Genomic DNA, 22,664 nt, shown 5'->3' with positions numbered 1-22,664 from the left:
TGAATGTGTTCGAGCGCATCTCAGCCGTTGTATTGTGCTCAAAACACCTACTTTGGGTTTAAATAGCTTATAAATCTCTCATTATGCCATATTATGATCCATTAATACTAACACTTTCTCTTCTATTCTATATCTATTTATAAAAATAAATAAAAAGTACATCTACTGCGTTAGATTAAACTGGGAAGGGTCACAGCACTTGCTTATTGTTGTCCTATTGTTTGTTTCACTGCTTCTATTGCTCACATTTGTAAGTCGCTTTGGATAAAAGCGTCTGCTAAATGAGTAAATGTAAATATTATCACCATATATTGGATTTAATCTTTCTATCAACTTGTTTTCTTTGAAGTCCCCCTGTAGTGAATCATTTTATCCCTTAAAACTCACCAAAATTACATATTTAAACATTTTTCCCTTTGAAATAAGGTCTTCATGTCTTAAAATATCTTGAATGTAACTCGACACCCTTGCCTCATTAGTATACGCGGTTCTATGAATATGCAAATGAGCCCCGCCTCCACTCACTCACTCAGCTCAGAGATCCACTGGTTGACGATCACACGTTGATCTGATTGGTTACAAGGTAGTTTGTGACGTCAGAAACACCAGCGATTTCAAAGCGTGTTTTTGAGACTGTCTTTGGTTCACTGCAGTTTTAAGGAGGAAATACTCAGCAATGGAGTCGACTTATGTTTTAAGAAAAAGCATGTGTAAATTCATATTAAAAACACCACATAGACACATAAACAACATTAAACGCTGGATTTTCACCACAGGGGGACTATCACTTCTCTTCTCATCATTTTTGCTGAGCTTGTTGCAGTGCATTCTGGGATTGCGTCACCTTGATTTATCATATGATGAACCAGACATCATTTTCTGTAAAGCTGCTCTGAAACGATGTGTATTGTGAAAAGCGCTATACAGATAAATGTGAATTGAATGTGTGATGTATTGTGGGATGTTTTCTCCGCAGAGAACTCGGCCCGTATCTCTCTGCAGCTTCATCTGGCTCTCGTCTGCAACGCGACCTGGGTTCACTGTCCCTCACACCTGGAGCTCATGAACCAGTGCCGCCACCTGAACGTGCGCATCGACCCGCAAGGCCTGCGAGAGGGGCTTCACTACACCGAGGCACGGCAACACAGTCACATTCCCTCCGTCCTCACAGTTTTAAATGTCCTGATTTGTCTTAAGGGATATTCACCCAAAAGTGAAAATTAGCCCACGATTTACTCACCCTCAATTCATCCTAGGTGTATATGACATTCTTCTTTCAGACGAATACAATCAGAGTTATATTAAAAAATGTCCTGACTCTTCCAAGCTTTATAATGGCAAGAAATTCTATAAAAGTGCATCTATCCATCATAAAAGTGCATCTTTTCATGATAAATGGATGAATAGATGCACTTTTATCATGAATAGATGCAGTTTTATCATGAATAGATGCACTTATATGATGGATAGATGCACTTTTATCATGAATAGATGCTCTTATATGATGGACAGATGCACTTTTATAGAATTTCTTGCCATTCACTGCCATTATAAAGCTTGGAAGAGCCAGGATATTTTTTTATATAACTCTGATTGTGTTCGTCTGAAAAAAGAATGTCATATACACCTAGGATGACTTCAGGGTGAGTAAATCATGGGCTAATTTTCACTTTTGCGTGAACTATCCCTCTAATGATGGTGTTTTGCAGGTGTGTGGATTCGACACGTCGGCTCTCAGCGCTGGTCCTCTCTTCAGAGTGCCTATAACGGTTATAATCCCTGCCAAGTGAGTCCAACTTCACCCGCCTGCGTCCGTGACGGTGTGTTTCTGCTGGTGTGTGACGTGTGTTTGTGTCTTATAGAGTCACTGATACTCACAGTCAGGAGGTCTCGTTCACAGACGTCCACTTCAGACCAGGACAGATCCGCCGGCATTTCATCAACGTTCCTCGTGGAGCATCATGGGCAGGTAATGTGTGCTCTGGCTAACCTGGCTGAGAAATCTTTAAAGGAGTAGTTCACTTCAGAATTAAAATCTCCTGATGATTTACTCTCCCCCACGTCATGCAAGATGTCATTTCTTTTCGACTGAAGAAAGAAAGACATGAACATCTTGGATGACGTGTGGAGGAGAGTAAATTATCAGGAGGTTTTAATGCTGAAGTGAACTACTCCTTTAATGCTGCTGTTGTGACAACACTGGTGTGAACGAATGATGTATCAGTGCAACGCAAATCTATGATCTATGATTATTTTCTCAGAGATCTCATTAACGTCTCACTCTGGAGACGTGTCGTCGAAGTTCGTCCTGCATGCGGTTCATCTGGTGAAGCAGCGAGCGTATCGAGCCAATGAGTTTTATAAGTTCTCGTCTCTGCTGGAGAAAGGCTCGCTCACGGAAGCTTTTCCTGTGCTGGTACGCAATACATACATAGTTTACATATGTGATCAAAGGGATAGGTCACCAAAAAATGAAATTTAGCTCATGATTTACTCACCCTCAAGTCATCCTAGGTGTATATTACATATATTTATATATTATATATCTTCTTTCAGACGAACACAGAGTTATATATAAAAAATTTCCTGACTTTTCCAAGCTTTATAATGGCAGTGAATGGTTGTTTCTGTTTTGAAGTCCATTAAAAAGTGCATCTATCATCATAAAAGTGCATCTATGCATGATAAAAGTGCATTTATCCATCATAAAAGTGCATCTATCATCATAAAAGTGCATCTATCCATGATAAAAGTGCATATATCTATCATAAAAGTGCATCTATCTATCATAAAAGTGCATCTATCCATCATAAAAGTGCCTCTGTCCATCATAAAAGTGCATTTATCCATCATAAAAGTGCATCTATCCATCATAAAAGTGCATCTATCCATCATAAAAGTGCCTCTATCCATCATAAAAGTCCATCATAAAAGTGCATCGGTCCATCATAAAAGTGCTAATTTTAATTTTTGGGTGAACTGTCCCTTTAATATTAGTTTTGCTGTGTCGATCAGGTCACATGTTCATCTTTGTGTGTGTGATTCTCAGCCAGGACGGACTCTGGAGTTGTGTGTCGCTCGCTGGTGGGCGAGTCTCGGTGACGTCAACATTGATTATGTCATTTCCTTCCACGGGCTGGTGACATCACCCTCCCCTCTTCATATCGTGAGTCACTTTAGGCTTTCGTATTTCACAGCACCTTTCTGTTAATACTTTTATTCATCAAGGATGCATTAAAATTATCAAAACTCAAATTTATAGTGTTATAAAAGATGCTATTTCAAATAAATGCAACATTCTATTCATCAAAGAATCCTGAAGATAAAATGCATCAGTTTACACAAAAATATGAACTGTTTTCAGCATTGATAATAATCATAAATGTGATTCTTGAGCATCAAATCATCATATTAGAGTGATTTCTGAAGGATCATGTGACACTGAAGACTGGAGTAATGATGCTGAAAATTCAGCTTTGATCACAGGAATAAATTGCACTTTACTATATATTCACATAGAGAACAGCTGATTTACATTATAATAATATTTCACTGTTTTACTGTATTTTTGATCAAATAAACACAGCCTTGATGAGTGTAAGAGACTTTCAAAACAATAAAATCCTGGTGCTAAAAGATGTAACTTTTAAAGCACGGTGTGTCAGATGTGTTGTTCATTGCGGACTCTTGTTTCGTGTGTTCCTGTGTATCTAGCACGCCTCTGAAGGGATTTCTAGTTTTGAGGTCTGTTCTCCATTGAGATATGAAGATGTTTCCCCAACAATCACCTTGAAGAACTGGGTTCAGCCCCTCAGGTATCCGCACACAACTCGCAGATGGACATTACACTGGTCTTTTCTCCTCTATTGTGTCGTTTATCCGAGTGAAACGCTTCAGGAACACAGGAACAGGAACAAATGTGGGCGGGGCTTGATTGTGTCTGTGGGGAATTGATTGGATGGTTGTGGTTTGCTATTGGCTGATCTCATGTGAGTGACAGGTTATAGCCCCGCCCTCGTCATCAGAGAAGAGAAGAGATGCTGCAAGAGGAACTGATTATGAGGAACATTAATTTAACACAATAATAATGATGTGCACCAATAAACGTTGATTTTGTAAAAAAAAAATCAATAAACATTAAAATGTTGATTTAATGCTGACTTTACAAAAAATGTCCAGTGACTTCCTAAGCTTTTTAAAGCATCTTGCTCCCCTGATCTAGTGTGCATCAGTTTCCACACTCATGCTCGCTGTCAGAATGATGTTCAGTAATGCCCATAAATACAGTTTAAGTGGGATATCACATAAGCTAAAGCCTTCCTCTGGGAGATCTTCCAGTGATCTTCCAGAGATCTTCCGTTTAAATACTGTACTTGTCTTCATGAAGTGTGCATGATGAACCTCTCTGCTGTGTGTGTGTGTCCTCTATAGGCCTGTGAGTGCTAAAATCAAACCCCTCGGCGCCAGAGATGTGTTACCCAACAACAGACAGCTCTATGAGATCGTCCTCACGTATAATTTCCATCAGGTGTGTTTTTACCTCTGCGTCCTTACGTTATGATGAGTTATAGTTGTGTTGTCGCCATAATGGTTGATTGATGTTGATGTTTCAGCCCAAGAGTGGCGAGGTGATGCCCAGCTGTCCTCTGCTGTGCGAGTTACTATACGAGTCTGAGTTTGACAGTCAGCTCTGGCTGCTGTTTGACCAGAACAAGAGGCTCATGGGATCTGGAGATGCCTACCCGCACCAGGTAACCAGAACAACGCGAGCCTTCACTGCACGTTTCTTTAGCACAGTGTGATGGGGTGCAACGGATCTTAGTTGATCGTGATGCGTAACGGATCAGCTCCCACAGTTCGATTCGCGGATTAACTGCTAAATTTAACCATCATAGAGTGAAAGTTTATAATTTGGACGTGTTTCGTCTTGCCAATTTACACATTCAAACTATTTTAAACATGGAAGAAGAGGCTAAAATCGGGACTCGCCCGTTAACCACACACACACACACACACACACACACACAGAGAGGGGCTCTAATTGATTATACTTTTGCGTTTTTGCGAACAGGCGCACAAACACACAATTATGTCTATAAATGTATATTCTCTCGGTTCTGTCATCAGTGAACAGTTGAGAAAGAAACCAGATGTTTTCGGTCTTAAAGTGACAGTAGCCTAATATTCCTGCTGTCGTCTGTGTCATTAATGTTAATAAAACAACAAAATACAGTTTTAACAAAGATGAAACTGTATTTAATTTCTACAGTGGACAAAGTGTTGTTTTACATTTAGGCTTAATTGTTAATTTCTGTACCTGAATACTATTGTAACTTTATTTAGTATTAATCTCTGCTTGTAATTTGTGTATTTGTTCTTATTTTATTACTGACTGTTCACTTGTTTAATAATGTTTGAACTTTATCAGTCAGGCTAGTAGTTTTTAATGCGAGATCGAAAAACTTCCAAGTGCTCTTTTAGCCCCATATATATATATATATCTTTTTTATTTTTTTCTGATCTGAAAAATGATCCGTGGCTCAAAAGCCGTAATTGATCGGCCCCGTGAGTGTTGTGACCCGCTGCACCGCTACAGTGTCGCGGCTCTGAGATGTGTTTGGTTCCCTCAGTACTCCCTGAAGCTGGAGAAGGGCGATTACACGGTGCGTCTGCAGGTGCGTCACGAGCAGCAGAGCGAGCTCGAGCGTCTGAAGGACCTGCCGTTCCTCGTCTCGCACCGGCTCTCCAACACGCTCTCGCTGGACGTCTACGAGACACACCGGGCCGCCATGATGGCCAAGAAGAAGTCCAACTCCGTCACGCTGAGCCCCGGCGCCGCTCAGCCCTTCTACATCTCCGCTCTGCCTGACGACAAGTGAGTGAGGTTATCTTAAAGGGGTCAAATTCACTTTTATATGGTGTTTGCGTATAAATGTGTGTTTGCAGTGTGTGGACACAACCACCATACAATGGAAAAATCCATTCACTCCTCCTTTTTAATCCTCAAAAGGTCTTAGCACTCTCAATAATCAAGCCGTTTGGATTTCCTGCACAATATGATGTCATATTGCTTATGCTCCGCCCACGAGCACTGACGGACTGTCCCGTATTAGCATATTTCCCGTTAGAGTTGTCAAAAAGTACTGACTTAAGTGCCAATCGGTAGTGAAATTTAAAAAATGTGACGCTTTAAGCGCTGTCGAGCGGAATCGTAAACGCCTCTGATTGCCTATTGTACTCACGCTCATTGGGTTTGTCTGTGATTGGCTACAGTGATCAACGCACGGGAGCGTTTGAGAGCACACAGAAGTGTTTTAAAAGACGGGAGCGGGAGTGTTTGAAAACACAAGCAGACGTCTGTTAGCGGACCGCTCTTGCTTTCAAACGCTCGCGTGTGTGTCTGTGCAAGCGCTCGGTGAAGAGCCTCATTGATGCATATTTACAACATGTTTTTGAAGCGCTGATCATTGTAGCCAATCACAGACATTTCTGATGAGCGCGTGAGTACAATAGGCAATCAGAGGTGTGTACGATTCTGCTCAAAGCGTCACATTTTTTAAATTTCAGTACCGAAGTCGGTACTTTTTGACGACTCTATTTCCCGTATTAACATATTTACGCCCTCAGCCATTTGCATACTGTCCGTCAAGGCATCACTTTACGAGTCTTGTGTCGAACCCGTTGTGTGTGGTTTTACACAACCACTGAGGAATTTTAATTAATTTAGTATATTATAAACTTTACATGAAGACCCTAAAGAATCATACCAACTTGTGGAAAATGTTAAGTGAAACAGGTTAAGTTCACATCCTTGTTTCTCTGAAAAACATTTCTACACATTTTACTTTGAAATGTGCGTTTCGTGTTGTCAGACGGTTTTGTTTTGGTCTGTGTGACTCCGCCCACTGCCAGTTCACCCAATAGTATTTCGTCGACACCCCGGGGTGCCAGTTAGCAGGAAACACAGCGTATTGTAGCCTTGGAAACAAGCAAACAAACTGGGTCAGAGATCGCAGATTCCACACAACCTAGAAAGCCTTGATATCCATCTAAAAATCTCTATGAACGAGAGCATATTAAAACGCGGATAAATCAACTCATCAACTCACAGTCTGTAAGTCTTCTCGGCTTTCGTTGTCAATTCCGCTCGTTCCTGTTGCATGTCCTTAATCTGGCAACCCGATTGAGCGTCGAGTCTGAGGAGGCGGGGAAACAACAATCTGTGATATTTTGAATTTGGACTGCAGTACCGATTTCGACCACTAGCTGTCATTCTTACAGACTGCACCTTTAAGTTTACCTGTGCGTCTCCAGTGACACTTTCAAAAATTATACTCTGGTGAATTCACCTCTGACGCGTTGGTTGCCGCCTAAGAGTAGCTATTCTGACTGCTTAAGAATTATAGTTGCCTGACCGCAATCTAACCCCTGCTAAGAGTCTCACACTCGACGTCTCGTTCCCTTTTGAACACTATCACTTGGGAAAAAGGTCTCCAGTGCTCCACTGACCTGTTGCACAGCATTAACTAAACAGACTCCAGAAATTACCTTCGAACATGCTTTAATCACGGCTGGAGGATCTCAGACCAATTTCAGAGAGAATCCCACCAGCAAAAAGAATACAACCGTTTTTATAGAATAGAAGCATGGCAAAAGTGACATGATGCAATACATAATTTCCCTACAATTTGATTTGTTCTTCATAAGCAAACCCTTCTGTTACTGGGTAGAAGCAAACTCTGTTTTCTTACTTGCTTCACTTTGTTACTCAAAGTCATGAGTTTATAAATTTAGATATGTCTAGTTTAATTTCCCCTTTTGTTATATTCATTCATGATTCACTAACATACAGACACTGACTGAGTGTTTTTGTCCAAAAGGTTTGGAAACATTTAGGATTCAGAAGCATATGAATGTTATTCCTGCAAGAAAATTAAATGTTAGTTTTGATTAATTAAAAGAAAATCCATCAGAGGATGCAGATGCTTGTGTTTGTGTTTCAGGATCCCTAAAGGTGCCGGTCCGGGCGGATACATCACCGGCTCTCTGGTTCTGCCCAAGAGTGAGTTCGGCAAAAAAGCAGTGAGTCTTCAAACACGACGTTCATTCTAGATCTGCATGCTGGCCCTCGGCTCTCATCTGCCCGTCTGTGTTTTCATGCCCGTCTGTTTTCTCATTAGGGGTGTGCGATACTGGCAGAAAATGATAACTCCGTAATTCTAGGGATTTTGTTGGTAACAATAATTAAATGATATTTCGCTGAGTGTGTTTGTGTGCTGGTTTATGTCAGGTACTGCGAGCAAATCACTCCGCAGAAGTAGCAGTGCTTCGCCTTCTCACAATATAGTTCCCAGTATGTGTACGGTTAGAAGATGGCTGTGTCTCATGTGACCTTGTTATTCGTACACGCTGTGACTATACAAATCACAACATGTAAATAGGAAAATGTTGGTGTTATTTTGTCACTTATTGGGAGCAGTATGCTAGCTGGAGCCATTTACCTCCAGTCTTTGTGCTAAGCTAGGCTAGCGGTGGCTGCGTCAGACAGAGTTACGGCACATTAAATGATATTTTGCGGAGTGTTGTTTGTGTGCTGGTTTATGTAAGCTTGTTTCCGCCACGGAATAAAAAATAAAAAAGGTAATTGTGACTTTATATCTCACAATTCTGACTTTTTATCAGAATTGTGTGATATAAAGTTGCAATTGTGTGTTATAAAGTCAGAATTGCGTGTTATAAAGTCTGTATAATGGACTTATATAGCTATAAGTCAATTTTTAAAACTTAAATAAGCTGTATTATAAGTCAATTATACTGTTATATAGTTATAACACAATTGTGACTTTATAACTCGCAATTGTGAGCTTATATCACACAATTGTGACTATCATATAGAAGTATGACTAAAACCATATTTTTTTTTTTTAGCCATTCTCACTTCATTCTACTAGACTACATCACACAGCTAAAGCATGAGCTCTCAATGTTTGTTTCGCTTTTACACGAGTGACATCCGTGTCAGCGTCCAGATCAATAAATTTGATATTTTCGTAGATGATGATGCGTATCGCACACCCCTACTCACGTGTGTTCAATATTTGATCAGTTAATGATTTCTGTCCTGATTTCACGGCTGGTGGCGGGTGTGCTTCACAATGACTCAATGACTTCATGTATAAATCGAAACATCAACTTGTCATACAAGAGCATGTCTTTCACATGTGCTGGTTTTTCACTGTCATGGTGCTGGTTCCCGATAGACTATACGACATTCAAGAGTTGAGTTTACAATATTTACATCTGTGCATTTGGCATGCTTTAATCCAGAGCGAGTTCAAATGCTTTACTCTCCAGCCCTAAACTTTATTCCAATTTCCTATTATTACTGTAAAGCTGCTTTGAAACAATCTGTGGTGTTAAAAGCGCTGTATAAATGGAGACTTGACTAAACGCATCAGCTGAACACCAGCACCATTTCAGTGATGAAGCATCTGCTTCTGGGCTCGTCTCACTGTCCTGTATATGATCATCTCACTGTCCTGATCATCTCACTGTCCTGATCATCTCACTGTCCTGATCATCTCACTGTCCTGATCATCTCACTGTCCTGATCATCTCACTGTCCTGATCATCTCACTGTCCTGATCATCTCACTGTCCTGATCATCTCACTGTCCTGATCATCTCACTGTCCTGATCATCTCACTGTCCTGTATATGATCATCTCACTGTCCTGATCATCTCACTGTCCTGATCATCTCACTGTCCTGTATATGATCATCTCACTGTCCTGATCATCTCACTGTCCTGATCATCTCACTGTCCTGATCATCTCACTGTCCTGATCATCTCACTGTCCTGTATATGATCATCTCACTGTCCTGATCATCTCACTGTCCTGATCATCTCACTGTCCTGATCATCTCACTGTCCTGATCATCTCACTGTCCTGATCATCTCACTGTCCTGTATATGATCATCTCACTGTCCTGATCATCTCACTGTCCTGATCGTCTCACTGTCCTGTATATGATCATCTCACTGTCCTGATCATCTCACTGTCCTGATCATCTCACTGTCCTGTATATGATCATCTCACTGTCCTGATCATCTCACTGTCCTGTATATGATCATCTCACTGTCCTGTATATGATCATCTCACTGTCCTGTATATGATCATCTCACTGTCCTGATCATCTCACTGTCTTGTATATGATCATCCTGTCATTATCAACTGAACTGCTGCACTTTCAGTGAATCATGATGATGTGAAGGAGTAGAGAGCAGAGGATAGAGAGGACAGAGAGCGTGTGTGTGTGTGTGTGTGTGTGTGTGTGTGTGTGTGCGTGTGCGTGCTTCTCTCTCTGATGTGTGTTATTCTGACCAGCAGGGACAAGCATCAGCCAAACGACAAGGAAAATTTAAAAAGGTACTGAACGGGTAGAGATTTGACAGAACCTTGTAATATCACATAATGAGAAGCTGCAGGGGCTCAAACTATCCATTTAAAGGGATCGTTCACGTTGAATCAAGTCATCATTTACTCGCCCGCAATGCCATACACCCTTCTTTCTTTTGCGGACCACAAAAGGAGAATTTAAACTGTGATTAAATTATATAGAAAACGATCAAAGAATGCTCCCTTTACAATCGCTGGAGCTGTCAATCAAACGGCTCGAGTTTATCGGTGACTGAGATCTGGACTGGACTATAATCAACGAATCTCTTATTCACATCGTGTTCGCACTGTTAGTTGTGATGAAAGCATTCGTTAGTGTGCAGAAAGCGAGTTGCAATGATGAGATCACTGCATTCATGCGCTCGACATGTCTGAGATCATGCTCATCACTGCAACCTTTCATGCCACGATCTAAATATAATGCTATAATCAACACAATCACCATTAGTTAACCTTGAGAACTGTAGTAGTTACACTTCTGATGTAAAAATCATACTAACATTATAAGTGCACGACCCCTTTCATATTTTGTAAGAATATATATATATTTTCTTAAATATTTTCTTAATATTTATAAACCTATTTCAAAGCATGTTCCCTAAGAATGAATTGCTTTTGGTAATAGTGTTGATTATTTGCAATATTTGCATGCACTGTATTGTTTTAGCTCTTGTTTAGCACTCATACTGTACATAGTGAACATGGCATAGGGTTGTTGCTCGCGCTCGTTCATATAAATGGCAGTGAATATCAAGCTTTTTAAAAACACTCAAACGTATCACAGAATGATCCGATGCAACGCGTGTTCTGGGGGTTTATGATGGGATTTGCTGAAAAACAAACTGAAACGTAATGTAATAATGATCTTCTGAGCTTGACTGCATTCATGAGACTCTGACTCGCACAGAAAAACACATTTTATTATCATTAAATAATTCATAATCAATAATCAATATCGTAAACCCCCAGAACATGTGGAAGCGTCTTTTTTAAAAGCCGATATTCACTGCCATTATAACGTTTTTTTTAATTCTCCTTTTGTGGTCCAAAAATAAGAAAGAATGGCGTACGTACAGCATTAGAACAACAGCAGGGTGAGTAAATGATGACTTTATTTCCATTTTAGGCTGAACTATCCCTTTAAAGGCAGTATTCACACACACTAGTGCTGGGCAGTTTGACCCATATCTTGTATCACTGGAAATCCAACAGTAAGATGCTTTCTGTATGCGATAATCATGTGTTAATGTTTGATAATACATTAAATGAAACCCTGTGCAATTTATTTAAGGCGAGACTCTTCAGGCTAAACCAGTGTTTTCATGCACTGCTCAGTTTTCCAATAGTGGAAGACAACATCCAAAACACACATTTAAGAGTTTATTTAATCTCAAACCTCTTTAGAGACGGAGAGTTTGAGTCAGAAATCTCCACTTCAGCAGCTTCACACACACCAATCTCTACAGATTTATTCATATTTATATTCTGAAGGGTTGTACATATACTATTCGCTTGATTTATACAACATTTTACTCTAAAAACATGGTAAAAATTAGCTTTTTTTAATTGAGTGATACATGTATTTCCCTTTTAACTCTTAAATGTCAACAAAATCAAACCTATCCAATGTTAATATTTCTGTTCTGGAACTGTATGCAAATTGGTGCATATTTAATTAGTTAATACCTAATTTGCATATTTAAACATAACACTTAACACACTTGCAATACAAAACAGTTGCCTTAATGTACTGTGATTAATCAACGAGGGAATATCCGTTACTCTGTTCACCTGTGGTGTCTTGCCTTAATTTAACTATTTGATTCTTTTTATTTATTTTTAAGCTCTATAGACTCAAATCAAAAGATTCAAAAGAATGAATCTTATTTATTTCGCGCGTCTTCATCGCTCTCACATGTAAACAATATAAACACGTCCTGCTGCTGTAACGTCATTGGTTGGTATTTCATACCCCAGTCTGCGTTTCTCACGATTATGTTAGTGTCAGTCAGCCGCATTCACATGAACAGATGGATTTGTGGGTAATGTGATTGACATCTGTGCTCTCGTTCTCACGCAGGACATCGTGCCGATCTTTTACCACCTGGTTCCTGCTCCCAACAAAACCAAGAATGGCAAAGAGAAGGAGAAGGATGCGGAGAAGGAGAAGGACGTGAAGGATGAGTTCAGCGAAGCGCTGCGAGACCTGAAGATCCAGTGGATGACCAAGTCAGTCTTCACTCGTTAACTCTGTGTTTTCATCTGTTAACGACTCCAGAATCACCAGTGCTTTTTAATTCAAATGTCCTTTAGTTTATATCATATTCAGTCCACCTCTCAGATCACCTGCGCTTTATTCTCAGTGTGGAGAGAGGGTTGCCAGATTGAGAAGATTACATAAAACACTGGGCAGAAAATGTATAATTTTAAAGTCCCCCTGTAGTCAATAATTGTATCCCTTAAAACTCATCTTTGATCACCATTATTACATATTTAAATGTTTTGTCCTTGGAAAAAAAATGTCTTCATGGCTCATTTAGTATTCGCAGTTCTATGAATATGCAAATGAGCCCCGCCTCCACTCACTCACTCAGCTCAGAGATCCACTGGTTGACGATCACACGTTGATCTGATTGGTTACAAGGTAGTTTGTGACGTCAGAAACACCAGCGATTTCAAAGCGTGTTTTTGAGACTGTCTTTGGTTCACTGCAGTTTTAAGGAGGAAATACTCAGCAATGGTGTCGACTTATGAACTTACACATGGTTTGTCTTAACGCAGATTAAAAACACCACATAGACACATAAACAACATTAAAAACTGGATTTTCACCACAGGGGGACTTTAAAAAGCTCTGATTGGGGGATTTAAACTCTTGAGATCTGGCAACCGCACACGTGAAAGCTCGAAGTGGCTTGTTAAAAAGATCTATAATGTATTTTTTTACAGAGAAATTATGTTTAAACTACACTTTAGTCTTGTCTGTTTTTCGTCAGCAATATTGCATGTTGATATAGTCACAGTTAGTGTTTAATGATGTCCTGGAGCAGAGGTCCTCAAAGGTCATGGTTTTCATTGAGGAGGTTAACCCTGTGTGTTCAGGTTGGACAGTGGTTCGCTGTACGAGGAGCTGAAGGAGGCGTTTCCCACACATCTCCCACTGCACGTCCAGAGACTCCATCAGCTCGACTCCGAGAAGGTACCGGTCAGATCAGACACCATCTACCTGGAATTGACCCTTCGCAGGGAGTTTGATTGACAGGCGAACTGATCAATCATAATCCGCCATCCGCCGAATCTTTGTCCGACAAAGCAGTCAGGAGAGTTAGTAGAATAACGTCGGTGGATTTGAACTTGAAAATCGGAGTGTACTGACGTCTTTCCGCGGTTAAAACAACATACCTTCTGATGTTCATTCATGTTTATTTGATGCTATAAATGAAATAGAAGGAAGAGATGATCGGTTCACGAGCAGATTATGATTATGATTGGTCAGATCGCCTGTCAATCAAACTCCCTGCGAAGGGTCAGTTGTATTCAGAGTTGTTCGAAATAAGAGAAAGTCAGTATAAACTAAGAGGAATGTATATGTTTAACAAAGCAAGGGCAAGAACTAATACAAAAAATAGATGTATATCTGTATAGATATATAGGGGTAAACATATGGAATCATTGTGATAAGGAATTCAAATTGTGTACTTCACTCTGTAAATTCAAGAAAATGTTTAAAATGGGGGATGTTAACGCGTTAATGCATGCGATTCATTTTTGTCCAATTTAACGTGTTAAAATATTTAACACAATTAACCCAGCATCCGTTAATCTTTGTCATCCTTTGGCTAGCGTTACAGTATATGATCCCGCTCTTATAAATGCTTTTAAACCATTCAAGACAAAAGAGAACGCCTGTGAATGTCCTGTTTAAACACACACACACGCACACGCACACAGACACACACATTCATTTGGAGATTAACTGTGAAATTATTACATTATAAACCAATAAAAATAAGTGTTTTTAATTGCGATTAATCACAGATTTTTTTTTTGATTGATTAGTTAATTTTTTTAATTGATTGACAGCACTAGTTTAAAAACAAGGTGATACATAATTACATAACTGATATGAATAATTTGTGTATGTCATATGTAAACTATTGTAATAATATTTGATATGTGTACCTTTGTAATCATGTATGTACATTTTGGAAATTGTCTTATGTAACGGTTTGGTTATTTTGTATGAATCAAATCCAGAGAAGAAAGTCACGCACGCTCATTACATGATGTATAAAGGGAAGGGCATAATAAGCATAGGCTTCAGCCTACACCTTTTTCAGTTATTATGCATATCATTTTTTGGTTGCACATTATTTTGATGGTCCCTTTTTGAACATTCTGTTGACTATAAGTAACTTTGCACCTGTATATCTAACTCTCATTAGAGTGTTAGTAGAGTATTAGTAGACTGGTAGGGTTAGAATAAGTTGACATGTAGTTGCAAAGTTACTTAAAGTCAACAGAATGTTCAAAAGGGACCATCAAAATAAAGTGTTACCAATTTCTTTTTTTTCTTTACTATGGAGAATTATCTGTGAGGACCGAAATGCAGTTTTGTTGAATTGAATCTGAGCCGTCGCTCGTTCTCAATCCCGCGTGACGACTCCCTCTGTCTCATGCAGGAGCGACTGAAGCGTCTGGGAGAGATCGCGGCGGCGGCCGATACGGTGATGTCACACATCGACTTGACGGCGCTGGCCGTTTACCTTAGCATGAAGACGGACCCGCGGCCGGATGCTGTCACTATCAAGAGGTACAGAGCCACCGTTCATGCCTGCAGCACTGCATTCTGGGCCAAAACCAAGCAGCAACCTTCCTGTCTCTCTCTTCAGTCCAACACTGAGTGACTCACACTGCAGTTCATCCACTGGCCACTAGAGACCGGCTGCAGAAGGGAGTCAATCCCATAGACCCCCATGTTAAAATGCCCAACTTTACAGAAGAAAAACACGTTTACAGTCTGGTGCAAAGAGTGGTTTTGGTCTATAAAGCTAATGTTGCCCTTCATGACGACTGTGAGGGGGTGAATTTTTTTATAACTCATCTGTAAAATCATCTTTAAATCATATTAAAGCTTAAAGTTCTGCATAATTAAGGGCATGGCCTCTTGAGTGACAGGTGGATTGCTGCTGATGTCACTACTAGCCGTTTGTCTGCTGTCTGTTAGCGTCACGTCACCTCAGCTAATCCGCCTCGCTGCACATTTACGTTTATCCGGGAGTGACGCTGCCAAGATGGCGACGGCTGGCTCCGCCCACTTTGGGCTTCAGAAACACTACGGGTGATGTCACGGACACTACGCCCATATTTTTTACAGTCTATGGACAAAACACACAGGTGCATGATTTCACGGAAAAGTCAAATTGCAATTTTTTTTATCTTGTACTGTGATTGCAATTAAATAAATAAAAATATTATTATTAATTTAAACAAAGTTTTATGATTAAGACAGCAATATATAATCGTACTGTTAAGTACAAAATGAATATTTAATATAGTAATAAATATTATTATTATTATTATTATTATTATTATTATTATTATTATTATATTAAACAGTGTTTTATAAATTAAGACCGCAATATATCGCCATTGAATTGTTAAATAAAGTTATATTTCATAAAATGCCCATATTTGTAAAAGACGTGTCAAATTTTTTTTATAAATTAAGACAGCAATATATTACCATTGAACTGTTAAATAAAATAGTATTTAAAAAAGATTATATTAAACAATATATATATATATATATATATTTAAATTGACAGCAATAGATTACCATTGAACTTTTAATTAAAAAGAATATTTAATTTGAAAATATTATTATTATTATTATTATTATTATTATTATCATATGAAAAATGTTTTACAATTATGACAGCAATATATTACCATTTAAGCTGTGCTAATGTCTTTAATGGCGGTAACAGTATGTTAATGGTATGTCAATGGATTGTTAATTGCGTCAGTGGAGTGTTAATGTCGTGTTAATGGTGTGTTACTGGCGTGTGTGTGTCCTGCAGTGACATGGAGAAGCAGAAGGTGTCTCTGCTGGACGCGCTGTGCCGGAAGGGCTGTGCTCTGGCTGATCAGCTGATGGAGCCGGTGGATCAGGACGGGGCCAGCGCTGGAGAAGTGGGCGGGTCTGAGGATGGGCCGGGGGGCGTGGCCAAAGCTTTGACTGACACCTTCTGGGAGGTGCAGAAGTGGGCTGAGCTCACTGACTCTAAGGTGCGCTGCTCAGGACTGACTCCTTAATTTAATATTCAACAATATTATTGATCTCCTGCACTGACACCATTATATGAGAACTGAACTGAGCTGGACGATGACATCACGGCTTTCTCCAGAGCGGCGATATATATAAATGAAATAAATTAATCACTTTTTTACAACAGAAATGAACCATCACTGAACTGACTTTAGCTGGACTGTGACGCTATTTTCTTCTAGACACAAACTTTGTTGCATGATTTTCCTGTTATCTCTGTAAAGCTGCTTTAAAACACTCTGTGTTGTAAAAAGCGCCGTATAAATGATTTGATTTGACTCCTGATTCGATATCTGCTGTTTTCTTAAATGCAGTGATTTCCTGTCTGCAGGTTTTAACATTTTCCTACAAACACGCGCTGGCAAACAAAATGTACGCGAGGGCCTTGAAGTACGCGACTAAGATTGTCGAGGACAAACCCAGCAAAGAGAACTGGAAGAACTGCACACAGGTGAGCGCCGTCTTAACTAGGCTCGATTTATTTGATCAAAAATACAGTAAAAACAGTGAAATATTATTCTAATGTAAATCATCTGTTCTCTATGTGAATATATAGTGAAGTGTAATTTATTCCTGTGATCAAAGCTGAATGTTCAGCATCATTACTCCAGTCTTCAGTGTCACATGATCCTTCAGAAATCACTCTAATATGATGATTTGATGCTCAAAAAACATTTCCAAAAGCATTTATTTCAAATTGAATCTTTTGTAACATTATAAATGTCACTTCTGATCAAATGAATGCGTCCTAGGTGAATAAAAGTATTAATTTCTTTAAAAAAAAACACTGGTCACATTTGGAGCTGTAAATATAGCATGTAAATGTTGTTCTGGTGTAAATCTGACGAGTTATTGACGAGTTATTGACGAGTTATTGACGAGTTATTGACGAGTTATTGACGAGTTATTGACGAGTTATTGACGAGTTATTGACGAGTTATTGACGAGTTATTGACGAGGATGAGTTATTGATGAGTTAATGATATTGACAAGTTATTGACATGGTGAGTTAATGATGAGTGAGTTAACGATGAGTTGAGGATGAGTGAGTTGAGGATGAGTGAGTTGAGGATGAGTGAGTTGAGGATGAGTGAGTTGAGGATGAGTGAGTTGAGGATGAGTGAGTTGAGGATGAGTGAGTTGAGGATGAGTGAGTTGAGGATGAGTGAGATGAGTGAGTTGAGGATGAGTGAGTTGAGGATGAGTGAGTTGAGGATGAGTGAGTTGAGGATGAGTGAGTTGAGGATGAGTGAGTTGAGGATGAGTGAGTTGAGGATGAGTGAGTTGAGGATGAGTGAGTTGAGGATGAGTTGAGGATGAGTTGAGGATGAGTGAGTTGAGGATGAGTGAGTTGAGGATGAGTGAGTTGAGGATGAGTGAGTTGAGGATGAGTGAGATGAGTGAGTTGAGGATGAGTGAGTTGAGGATGAGTGAGTTGAGGATGAGTGAGTTGAGGATGAGTGAGTTGAGGATGAGTGAGTTGAGGATGAGTGAGTTGAGGATGAGTGAGTTGAGGATGAGTGAGTTGAGGATGAGTTGAGGATGAGTTGAGGATGAGTGAGTTGAGGATGAGTTGAGGATGAGTTGAGGATGAGTTGAGGATGAGTTGAGGATGAGTTGAGGATGAGTTGAGGATGAGTTGAGGATGAGTTGAGGATGAGTTGAGGATGAGTTGAGGATGAGTTGAGGATGAGTTGAGGATGAGTTGAGGATGAGTTGAGGATGAGTGAGTTGAGGATGAGTGAGTTGAGGATGAGTGAGTTGAGGATGAGTGAGATGAGTGAGTTGAGGATGAGTGAGTTGAGGATGAGTGAGTTGAGGATGAGTGAGTTGAGGATGAGTTGAGGATGAGTTGAGGATGAGTTGAGGATGAGTTGAGGATGAGTTGAGGATGAGTTGAGGATGAGTTGAGGATGAGTGAGTTGACGATGAGTTGACGATGAGTGAGTTGACGATGAGTTGACGATGAGTGAGTTGACGATGAGTTGACGATGAGTGAGTTGACGATGAGTTGACGATGAGTGAGTTGACGATGAGTTGACGATGAGTGAGTTGACGATGAGTTGAGGATGAGTGAGTTGACGATGAGTGAGTTGACGATGAGTTGACGATGAGTGAGTTGACGATGAGTTGACGATGAGTGAGTTGACGATGAGTTGACGATGAGTGAGTTGACGATGAGTTGACGATGAGTGAGTTGACGATGAGTGAGTTGACGATGAGTTGACGATGAGTGAGTTGACGATGAGTTGAGGATGAGTGAGTTGACGATGAGCGAGTTAACGATGAGTTGACGATGAGCGAGTTAACGATGAGTTGACGATGAGCGAGTTAACGATGAGTTGACGATGAGCGAGTTAACGATGAGTTGACGATGAGCGAGTTAACGATGAGTTGACGATGAGCGAGTTAACGATGAGTTGACGATGAGCGAGTTAACGATGAGTTGACGATGAGCGAGTTAACGATGAGTGAGTTAACGATGAGCGAGTTAACGATGAGTTGAGGATGAGCGAGTTAACGATGAGTTGAGGATGAGCGAGTTAACGATGAGTTGACGAGTGAGTTAACGATGAGTTGAGGATGAGTGAGTTAACGATGAGTTGAGCATGAGTGAGTTAACGATGAGTGAGTTAACGATGAGTTGAGGATGAGTGAGTTAACGATGAGTTGAGGATGAGTGAGTTAACGATGAGTGAGTTGACGATGAGTTGACGATGAGTGAGTTGACGATGAGTTGACGATGAGTGAGTTGACGATGAGTTGAGGATGAGTGAGTTGACGATGAGCGAGTTAACGATGAGTTGACGATGAGCGAGTTAACGATGAGTTGACGATGAGCGAGTTAACGATGAGTGAGTTAACGATGAGCGAGTTAACGATGAGTTGACGATGAGCGAGTTAACGATGAGTTGACGATGAGCGAGTTAACGATGAGTTGAGGATGAGCGAGTTAACGATGAGTGAGTTAACGATGAGTGAGTTAACGATGAGTGAGTTAACGATGAGTGAGTTAACGATGAGTTGAGGATGAGTGAGTTAACGATGAGTTGAGGATGAGTGAGTTAACGATGAGTTGACGAGTGAGTTAACGATGAGTTGAGGATGAGTGAGTTAACGATGAGTTGAGCATGAGTGAGTTAACGATGAGTGAGTTAACGATGAGTTGAGGATGAGTGAGTTAACGATGAGTTGAGGATGAGTGAGTTAACGATGAGTGAGTTAACGATGAGTTGAGGATGAGTGAGTTAACGATTAGTTGAGGATGAGTGAGTTAACGATGAGTTGACGATGAGTGAGTTGACGATGAGTGAGTTGACGATGAGTGAGTTGACGATGAGTGAGTTGACGATGAGTGAGTTGACGATGAGTGAGTTGACGATGAGTGAGTTGACGATGAGTGAGTTGACGATGAGTGAGTTGACGAGTTTGTTGTGTCCCTCAGCTGCTGCGTTCTCTGGGCTGGACTCACTGCGTCTCCTACACGGAGAACTGGCTGCCCATCATGTTCCCGTCGGACTTCACACCGTTCTAACGTCTTAAACTGAGGAGACTCTTAATGCCTTCTGGAAACCGTCAGAAACCAAACACCTCATATCACACGGATCCCATAATGCCTTCCTGCGTGCGGATCTCTGCACAGACACCGCACTGAACCCACAGTTCCCATCATATCTGTGTTCGTCGGATAATAACCTGCATTATGTTGTTTGAAATGTGATTACTGGGCATTTGCTCAGTGGACATTTTTCCCTCAACAACAATAACAGTGCAAATATACAAGGCAATATGATGGACATCCAGTTGAGTCCTGTGGGTGAAATGTCAAGATGAGAAAATATCTTTTCTTTTTTTTTTAAATTTAAGGGGTGAATTTTTTGTTTTGTTTTTGTGATTGACCTTTGTGTATGTCAAATGTATGCATGTTTTATAAAGACACGCGGGTCATTTTATGTTCATGGCTTTCCGTTTTGTGCCGTTCTGAAGTAAGACTGTGTGATTGACAGCTGTCCATCTTCAGTTTTCTACTGAATTTTAAGTGAAACAGAGATTGTCATCTTGTGTTTCTGGAATATCATTCAGGGTTTAGACTTTGAAAACTATAAAAAAAATATAAAAAAAGCCAGCAACTCATGTTTTCACCAGGAACCAGACGTGACATCACATCCTGCTTCACGTTTTTTAATTTTAATCACGTGTGTTTGCGTTGTTTGTCGATGTTCAGGGCTCGAGGCGTTTCTAACGACAGGTTCTTCAAAAATGGCCTTAAATATTCACAATCTCCCGTCCACCCCTGCAATTCTTCAGGAAATATCACATTATTCTGTATCAAAAACCCTTGAATATCTTCAGATATATTTATGGATGTCTTGTATTTATAAAGTATAAATGAATACTAGGTAATGCCAATATTTTAAAGTCATTTTAATTGATGCGTAGAGTAGATGGGTGTTATTTTATATGCAGTGCTCCTCGTGAGACAGATGTTACAGACGGTTATTTTGTAAACGCGGTAAATGTGCTGAACGGTGTATTTGATGAAGATTCTCAATAAAATGATCTGGAACGGACAACATATTGCTCATTTTTGTGACAAACGGGCTTTATTCAGGAGTCATTCATGTTAAGAACAAATGTATGAACATTACAAATGTATTTTTAAAAAAGCTTACCTTTTTAGATTGACATTTAGTTTTCTATGATATGCTAAACAATATTTGGGATATCATAAATGTTTATGGTTATGTGCATGACACAATAATTCATCATTTTCTTTTTTTAAAACATTTTCTTTGTTTATTTATCAAACAAAAAATCAGTATAGAGAAATACACAAATGATCAATGTAAAACACTTACAGTAAATAAAAAATGATATTGATTGCATTAAAGAATTAAGTCACTTGAAACCAAAGAATCTGTTTATACCTTGGACTTGGATAAATCTTATACAATCCCTACATGAAAATAATAATAAAGCAAAGTAAAATAACACCCAAACAAACCCACTGCCAAACATTATTTAACATGGTACTAAAATTATATAACTAACTAACATTATATAAAACATAAATGTAATTCTGGGTTTCCCCCCTTTCCAGATACATTTTGAAAATAGTTTTTCCCATTCTAAAAACTGCATCTGTAAATTAAATTCTGTGAAATCAATATAATATGCTCATCTTGACTGATTCAACCTTTGCAAGGGGATAAGATTCCTAATTCATAATTTTCACTAAGAAATGTACAGTGTTTCATCTGAAATTAACTTGATGATTTCTTAAAGTCGCCCTGTGGTGTAAATCCAGCTTTTAATGTTGTTTATGTGTCTATGTGGTGTTTTTAATCTGCGTTAAGACAAAGCATGTGTAAATTCATAAGTCGACTCCATTGCTGAGTATTTTCTCCTTAAAACTGCAGTGAACCAAAGACAGTCTCAAAAACACGCTTTGAAATCGCTGGTGTTTCTGACGTCACAAACTACCTTGTAACCAATCAGATCAACGTGTGATCGTCAACCAGTGGATCTCTGAGCTGAGTGAGTGAGTGGAGGCGGGGCTCATTTGCATATTCATAGAACTGCACATACTAAATGAGGCATGAAGACATTTTTTTTTCCAAGGAAAAAAACATTTAAATATGTCATTTTGGTGATCAAAGATGAGTTTTAAGGGATAAAATGATTGACTACAGGGGGACTTTAAGCACAACATTCTCCATCAAGGCACGGTAAGACTTCATATTTTACATATCTGTTTTCTGTCTCTTTTTATTGTTTAATCATTTTGTTCTAATGTGCACAAACTTCTTTTCCTTCAGCAGCCATATTTATTTTAACATCAGCATGGCTTTATTTACAATGCAGACAATTCAGA

At 39.5% G+C, this 22,664-nt stretch overlaps 1 protein-coding gene across 3 annotated transcripts in view; it reads left to right on the top strand.

Annotated features, from left to right (window-relative positions):
* The window catches only part of tpp2 (tripeptidyl peptidase 2), a 35,118-nt gene extending 13,755 nt beyond the window's left edge, over window positions 1–21,363 (top strand). The window contains exons 13-29 of one of the 3 annotated variants that reach the window (XM_084105213.1): window positions 977–1,134; window positions 1,710–1,786; window positions 1,863–1,969; window positions 2,262–2,416; window positions 3,050–3,166; window positions 3,715–3,815; window positions 4,432–4,528; window positions 4,614–4,751; window positions 5,631–5,875; window positions 8,004–8,082; window positions 10,387–10,428; window positions 12,539–12,687; window positions 13,561–13,657; window positions 15,141–15,271; window positions 16,542–16,749; window positions 17,121–17,240; window positions 20,235–21,363. In XM_084105213.1, the coding sequence (XP_083961339.1) occupies window positions 977–1,134; window positions 1,710–1,786; window positions 1,863–1,969; window positions 2,262–2,416; window positions 3,050–3,166; window positions 3,715–3,815; window positions 4,432–4,528; window positions 4,614–4,751; window positions 5,631–5,875; window positions 8,004–8,082; window positions 10,387–10,428; window positions 12,539–12,687; window positions 13,561–13,657; window positions 15,141–15,271; window positions 16,542–16,749; window positions 17,121–17,240; window positions 20,235–20,324 (2,111 nt within the window). In that variant the 3' untranslated portion in view covers window positions 20,325–21,363. The remainder of the gene's footprint in view (window positions 1–976; window positions 1,135–1,709; window positions 1,787–1,862; window positions 1,970–2,261; window positions 2,417–3,049; window positions 3,167–3,714; window positions 3,816–4,431; window positions 4,529–4,613; window positions 4,752–5,630; window positions 5,876–8,003; window positions 8,083–10,386; window positions 10,429–12,538; window positions 12,688–13,560; window positions 13,658–15,140; window positions 15,272–16,541; window positions 16,750–17,120; window positions 17,241–20,234) is intronic. The other 2 variants (XM_084105214.1, XM_084105215.1) reach the window with 2 other exon arrangements.
* Window positions 21,364–22,664: the final 1,301 nt, after the last annotated feature.

The sequence above is a fragment of the Abramis brama genome, assembly GCF_963993115.1.
Source record: "Abramis brama genome assembly, chromosome: 2".
Classification (NCBI taxonomy): domain Eukaryota; kingdom Metazoa; phylum Chordata; class Actinopteri; order Cypriniformes; family Leuciscidae; genus Abramis; species Abramis brama.
Note: the sequence above shows the minus strand (reverse complement) of the source record. Positions and strands in the feature narration are given on the sequence as shown.